Genomic DNA, 7,263 nt, shown 5'->3' with positions numbered 1-7,263 from the left:
CAGGCTGTAGGTTTCAGTGTGTGTGTGCTGGGGTCGGAGCAGAACACGGTACTGCAGAACCCTGGTCTCACGTGCTGGCTGAGTTGCCATCAGTGGTAGATTTCCCATGGAAGTCTGAGCCTTTTTCTGACCTTATGTACACGTCTTCTACCGCCAAGCCCAAACATCACAACCAGCATAGCTCCTCTGGCTGAGCAGTGGGAGAAGGAGGCAAGCTTTCTGCAAAGCAGGTTTGTTTGGCTATGTGTGTCTGCTTCAATTAGCCCAGACCCTTTCATGCTGGGGCACGCAGTCTCAGGAGGATGCACTGCCAGCTGTGAAGTGGTGATTGCTACCATCGATAAGGCGAGGCTGTCAGAAACCTGGCCAGCTGGCAATGTGATTTTTGGTGGGTAAATGGAAGGTATCCCTCATCACACTCAAAGAGAAAGACCTTCTATTTTGCCATTAATTTTCAAGCAGCAGCTCCTTTTCCAAAAAAACTAATCCAAAATCTGTCAAAGGCTTTGGGATAATTCAATTATCTTTGTATGAGATAATTGATGAAACCTCCAGCTACAAGTATTTTTGGCACAAGTTATGTTTGCTGGACTGAAATTATCTCCCCCTTTTGGGAAAATGCAGAAGGGCTGAAGCTCCAATCCACAGCTCATCACAGCCTCAGACCGTAGAGATCTGAACTGGAAGCATGAAAAGATCAGGTTCTGGAGTTTTTAACACATTTTAACAGAACATGACAGTTTAATTAACTGAGTAATCAGTTGAAATACGACTTCAGGAGACATAGGTTGGCTGACATCAGAGAAACTGGAGGACACCTTCCTAAATTCAGGTACTCAAAGAAAAAATGCTTCATTGCTCAGTGATTTTCCCCTCTCCATAGATAGAAAAATAAGCAGACTTGGAAAATATTTAAATGGGATGCACTTGTTAGGACAGAATTAATAAATCAGAACAAGACTTTTCTGATAGCTTGGCGTCTTTGACTCACAGATAATTAATCACAGGGAACTGCTCTGTTCCATTGCAGCATTCAAAAAACCACAAATGTACAAATCACGTTAGAGACTTTCTGGTGCTCACATCTTTGGGACAGAACAGTCTGTTCATTTATTTACACATGTTTACGTGGCATTGGATTCTATCTCATACATAGACTTCTCACTACTTTGGGAATACAGTAACAAAAATGTATATCAATATGGGGTTTAACAGCCTAGATCTTATTCTGCAGTCAATAATAATGCCCAAATTTTTAAGGAGTCAAAGATGCCTTTACAGCAACATAGTACAAGCTTTAAAATCACATAGTCTAAATATTGCCATTAGTATTGTTAAAATTGTTAATTCAAATGAATTAGATATCTTAGATGAATTTGCAAAATACGCAATACAAATATTAATCACTAAGAATCCAGGAATTAATGGTGAGGGAGAGTGGGAAAGATTCCACACTCACATATAGTGGTGCACAACAGGACTCTGTAAAAGCTGCAAAATCGAGAAGACACAACTGATACAATTACCATAGGGGTGCTCCAAAACTGCAATCACAGCAGCTTCAATTACAGTCTTGTCTTTTTCTTTCTTTCTTTCTTTTTTTTTTTTTTTAATGGGAAAACAAGTGGCTGCATGCGCACATAAAAATCATTGCAAATTTCAGTGTGGCTGACCTCAGTCCATTAGCCTTAATGGGAATGGGAGGGTTGATGCCGCCTTCTCAGATGTGCCAACTATTTCAGAGAAGGGAATTATCCTGTATCCCAGCCAGGCAAAAATTAACAGATTTTATTAAAACATTGCAATCCCTTCTTGTCTCCTTCCACTGAGCACATGCCCAAGGAGGAAGCCTTGCTCCTCCACACCTGGAGGTTGGGTTACCCAGAGGGGTTCTTGCACAAATAATGGGCAAGGAGCTCCTGCCTGACTCGCAGTGGGTTTGTGGGTGGTCAGAGCCTGAGCCATGAAGTGTGATACAGCACAGAGTGAAAAAAAATAAGCATCACTTACAGCAGGATGAGCTGCATCAGTGACTTGCTGGTGATCTTCTGGGCATCTGAGCTCTGGGCAAGGAGCACTGCACAGATGCAAAGAAAAGGGAAGCAGAGAAGCCCTCGCATCAGTTTTGCAGCTTCCTCCAGCCCCAACACTGCTGCATCAGCTTGTTCCTTGAAGGTTTTGCAGGGCTTCTGTCCCACTCTGGCATTGTTCTGCTTTACTGAAAACTAACTGGATCGTTCCTACCTCCAGTCTGTCTGGGCAGCATTACCATCACCTCAGATGACCTTTCACTAATTTCAGTTTTATTTCCAAATTCATGGCCATTTACGGCGTCATTAATACTTGAATAAAAACAAGTGAAAAATAAAATCTAGTTTTAAACTGCTATCTCTGTTTTTCCATTTATGCTTTTTCCCCTTTGGTTTTCCTAAATGCCTCAAAGAGAACGAGAAGTGCTGAAGTACATAACAGTAGTCGGGAACATCTGCAAACCTGGGATACGAGGACAAGAAGACTTGGTGTGATTTTTGCTCTTTCTAAACTTTCCTAAAAGTTAAAGGACGCACGTTTTTAAACTCAAGGACAAGACGCTCTCGCGGGCTGGAGGCCGGTCCCCTGCTCGCCCGCAGTCCCGGCGCACAGCGGCAGAGGGAGCCAAGCCCCCGCCTGCTGCTCGCTGCCCCCAGTGCAGTCCCGGAGCAACGAACCCAGAGCGGCAGGGAAAGCTCCTTTTTTTTTTTAAAAGCATCCTTACCTCCGTTTCAACCGTATGGGCAATAGCTGCCCGAAGCCCACCGGAGGCAGGATAAATAATTTGGTGCCTGGTGCCGTATTTATACGGGCTCTGCCTCCCCGTGCTGCCGTTTGGGACCGTGGGCACGGCTGGGAGAGAGCCGAGCTGCTGGGACCGGTAAAAGGCAGCGACATCAGCGGGACGCGGGCACAAGCCCTTCACTTGGCGACCGGGGCAGAGCAGGAATAAGACCTGGCTGACCCACCAAGTTTCCGAGCGACCGCTAAAAAAGCTCAGCAGCGCCGGGCGGCGCAGCTTTTTCGTTTAAAGTAAGCCCAAATTCCCGGGCAAACATTCTGCGTCGCTCTTCAGGCGGCGTTTCCGACTCGAACGGGGAAACCTAAACCTAGACGATTAAAGGGTAAAATTAACATCGGTCGAGCGATCGGACCCTTAATTAAGAGGTGTCCAGAGGCGGACACCGACGGCACCTGGGGCGCCTCTCCCCCAGCCTCTGCGCTCCGGGTGCCCTCCCGGTGCGGGCGGTGCTGCCCCCCCGAGCCGTGCAGGGCGGCAGAGCGGGGAACCCCTGCCCGGGGAACCCCTGCCCAGCTCCAAACCACAGCGCTTTGGGGCGCCGCTCTCCGCCCCCCCCCGGTGTGCGTGTTTGCTGTGAGACCCCCCCCGCTGCCGCCCGCCGCCGAGCAGCTCCCTGCGGCCACAGCCGGGCGGGGAGCCCCCAAAAACGTGCGCGCAGGTGGGGGGGGGCCCCGCTGCCCCCCTGCCCCCGCGGGGCTCCCCCGCCCCACCCCGCCCGGTCTCAGCCGCGCCCCGCGGAGGAAGGGGGGGGGGGGGGGGCGGCGCGCAGGCAGCGCGCAGGCAGCGCGCAAGGAGCGCGCAAGGGGCGCGGGCAGCGCTGCCGGCCCCGCGCCCGGCCGCGGCGGCTGCGCTGCGGCGCCGCCGATGCTGTCGGTGCCGGTGGCGGTGCCGGTGGCGGGGGCGGCGCGGGGCGCGGGCTCCCTGCCCCGCCGGCGCACCATGTGCAGCGGCGTCGGCTGCTTCTGGGCGCTGCTCTCCGCCGGCCTCTTGGCCGCCTGCGCCGCCGCCTTCCTCTCCCCGGCCTGGCTGCTGCCGCCCGGCCGAGCCGCCGCCGGCTTCGGCTTGCTGTGGCGCTGCGCCGGGCCGCCCCGAGGCTGCCACGGCTCCGCCGGTCCCGGCGGCTTCGGAGACATCCCCTCCGGCTCCTGGCAGGTGAGCGCCTCCGGCCCGCCGCGCCCCCCGCGACCTCCGAGCTCTCCGGCATCCTCCCAGCACCTCCCCGACATCCCTCCACCCAGTCCCGAGCTCTCCGGCATCCCCTCCATCATCCCTCCTGCATCCCCGCGGACCTGCCCCAGGCTCTCCGGTATTTCTCTGCCCTCCTCCTCGCCTCCCTGAGCCTCCCCTGTCATCTCCCGTTCGGATCCAGGCTGCCCAGCATCCCCTCATCCTGTCCGCCAGACCCGCCCCAGCATCTCTGTCCTGCTCCGAGCATCCCCGGCATCCCCCGTGCTTCCCCTGAGCATCCCCGGCATCCCCCCAACGCTGCTCTCAAGCATCCCATCCATCCCCTGCATCCCCCCAGTCCTGCCCCTCAGCACTCCCCCAGCACCTTCCAGGTGTCCTGCGGACCCCGCGGTGCTGCTTCCCTCTGGGGGTTCCCGGTCACGCTTGGCATGCTGCATGGGAACCTCCTGGGTACCTTCTTTGTGCAGGTGTGGCAGGCAATGCAGCCCGAGTGCTGCTGCGCTGCCCATCCTGGCCGTGGCCCCAGCGGTGCCACGGGTCTGACCCTGCTGCCTGCCCCATCAGGGCTCCCGGCAGTGCCTAGCTGCCTGGACCCCAAACCTTCCTGACCTGCCCGGGCGAGCTGCTGCGTAACGTGTGGGATGGAGTCGGGGCTCAGACAGGTCAGGTTTGGTACTCCCCAGTGGGGCTTTGAGCATCGCGTGCCAGCTGAGTTTGCTAAGTGTAAAGGGAACAGGGAGGTGGCCAAAACTGCTGCCTCTGGGACACGCGGCTCCAGAGACTGAGCCCGGATGTGGGGACTGCTGCCGTTCCCCACCTGGCCAGCCCCAGGTGATGCCCTTGCCAGGTTTTGGGAGGAGGAGGCCAAGGCCTCCCTGCTTGCCCTCATCAGCTACAGGGCCCAGGGGTTGCTGCGGTGTCCTGGCGTGACAAAGGCCGCCTGACCCTGGTGGGTGTGCACTGGGACCACGCAGCACACAAAGCCCAGCCCTGGTGCCTGCGGGCCGCTTGCCCTTGCCCCTTCTTCCTCCTCTCCTTTTTTTTTTTTCTTTTACTTTTAGCTTCTTACCCTGAGGTTTTATGATTTTGCTGCTGCTGCTGCCCAAAACGCACGAGCTTTGATTTGCTCCAGGTTGCTATGCTGCAGAAATCCCAACATGGGGGCTAAATCCCAGCGAGGTCGTGGCTGCGCCCGGCACAATGGGTGTCAGTAGCTGGATTTCTCAGCCTGTCGTGGAGCTGCGCTGCTCGCTCTCCAAGGATGTCAGGTCTGCGTGCGATTGTTTAAATCCTGTCATGGTCCTTAAAACTGTCATTAAAGACAAATATTGTGAATTGCAAAGAAAAGAACCGGCTGCTTAAAATCCTTCCTATTTATATAAAAACATGTAAAAATGCTGTCGTTTCCATAAGTTGGCCTTTGTTCAGATGTTTTTGCAAATGTAATTCAGATAAACACTTCCAAGCAATAACAAACTTTCAAGATAAGAATGAAGCTCAGCAGTGACTCATTTGAACAAGCTTCAGCTACAAACAGCCTCAGCCATCTAATAGCCTCTGAAAAGCCTCTAGATCCAGAATATCATGTAATGCAAAGCCTCTGAGCTCCCGAGGTTGGGCTGTGGTTAGGATGAACAATGTCATGGTATTGTGTGGGGTTTACAGGGGATTTTGGTGACACATCTTTGCTACCTTAATTAATACCAACCAAATAATTGATGAACAACAAACAGTGCAGTCTGTTTCAGGGAAAAGTGCTCCCCTACCAGCTTTCTGCCATGGCAAGGATGCAAATACCTGTTGTGATGATTATTCGATGGTGTACGATGTAATAAAACACCCGTGGCAGCTTTCCTAAGGCAGGCTACAGCTTTGGCTCCCTTGCCTGAGCAGCCTCCTGCACCTGCACGAGTTGGTGCTCAGCATGGGGGAGCTGAGCACTGTGAGCCCTGCCCAAGTTCAAGCAGGAGATTCTCCTTTTTGGAGAGATGGGGGAGGTCACGAACTGGGGAAACTGTGGTTCTTTTTTCTTTGCTTTCAGAACATGTGACATTCATTTCCAATCTTTCAAGCAATCTTGTGGGTGGCTCCTTTAAATGAAAGCCAAGATCCTAACGTGGAGGAGAATCTAGGAGCTTTTGATAGCAGCCACCAGCCTTTTGATGAAGGGTTTGAAGCTGTGGCTGTGGGGAGTGAAGCAAGCAAAAGCTGACACAGGGCTCAGGAGCTCTTCTAGTGTGGAGCTGGTGGCACACCTGGGGAGGATGCTGAGAGCACACCTGGGGGGGACACCCACCTGCAGAGCACAGGGGTGGGAGCAGCCGCAGCCTGGATGTCCAGTCCCTGGGGATGAGATTCTTTTTGTTTCCTGAAACGTGCACGGTTACCATGTGTCAAATCATCCCCTGCTCAAATGTGCTGATTCGATGAAGGGGTGGGGAGCATTCAGCCCAGCGAATGATCGTTAATGCCAGTTTTGTGTTTGCACTTGGGGGATTATGTTAATCATGCTACAAATGATTCTTTGAATCATGTCTAGAGGTTAATTAACGTGCCTTTTTTCTCTTAAGAGGGCCTTCATGTCTGCTTAGAGTTGCTGGCTTTTTTCTGCTTCCTTTCGTAATTACTTTGCAGCTTTCTAATATCATGGGTACCTTTAATTTAACCCTCTTGGTGCTCAGGCTTTGCACTGTGCTCAGCATCACTGGTACCCAGTGATGTGACTGACACTCGGGCAGCTCACACAGGATGAGACCTTGCAGGGGCAGATGGAAACTGGGCAGGGGCTGGTGGGTGCCAGGTGAGGAGAGAGGATGGTGACACTGCCCAGGGGCCAACGCTGATTTATGAGCGAGGCCCTTACACGGACAGTTGATGGCAAGGTGGATTTATCATGGGAGGACCTGGAGCTGCCAGGGCATCCTGAGGGGTGCAGGCATCGTGGGGAAACAAGATTGTTCTTGGGAGCCCAACTGCTAGAGATGGGAGAAACAGGCAAGCTTTGGAGCTCTGTGCTGCTTCACTGCATCTCACTGTTTCTTTTTTTGGTGCCAGATCCCTGTCTGCCTATGTGAGCGTGCAAAATAGTGCTTTATGCTGAGCTAATTTATTTTCTCTTTCAGTGGGAACATTTGGCTCATGGGTTCGTATGTCAGTGCTACACTTCAGAAGCTAGTGCTGCTTCATTTCAAAATTCTATTTTTATTTTTCAGATAGTCTCCAATTATTTTCAGGCTTTGCCA

At 52.9% G+C, this 7,263-nt stretch overlaps 1 protein-coding gene across 1 annotated transcript in view; it reads left to right on the top strand.

Annotated features, from left to right (window-relative positions):
• Positions 1 to 3,629: 3,629 nt before the first annotated feature.
• LHFPL7 (LHFPL tetraspan subfamily member 7) overlaps positions 3,630 to 7,263 on the top strand; it is a 64,889-nt gene continuing 61,255 nt past the window's right edge. The window contains exon 1 of the mRNA XM_082776644.1: positions 3,630 to 3,985. Coding sequence (XP_082632770.1) covers positions 3,698 to 3,985 — 288 coding nt within the window. The 5' untranslated portion in view covers positions 3,630 to 3,697. The remainder of the gene's footprint in view (positions 3,986 to 7,263) is intronic.

Source organism: Aythya marila, assembly GCF_965140915.1.
Source record: "Aythya marila genome assembly, chromosome: 20".
NCBI lineage: Eukaryota > Metazoa > Chordata > Aves > Anseriformes > Anatidae > Aythya > Aythya marila.
Note: the sequence above shows the minus strand (reverse complement) of the source record. Positions and strands in the feature narration are given on the sequence as shown.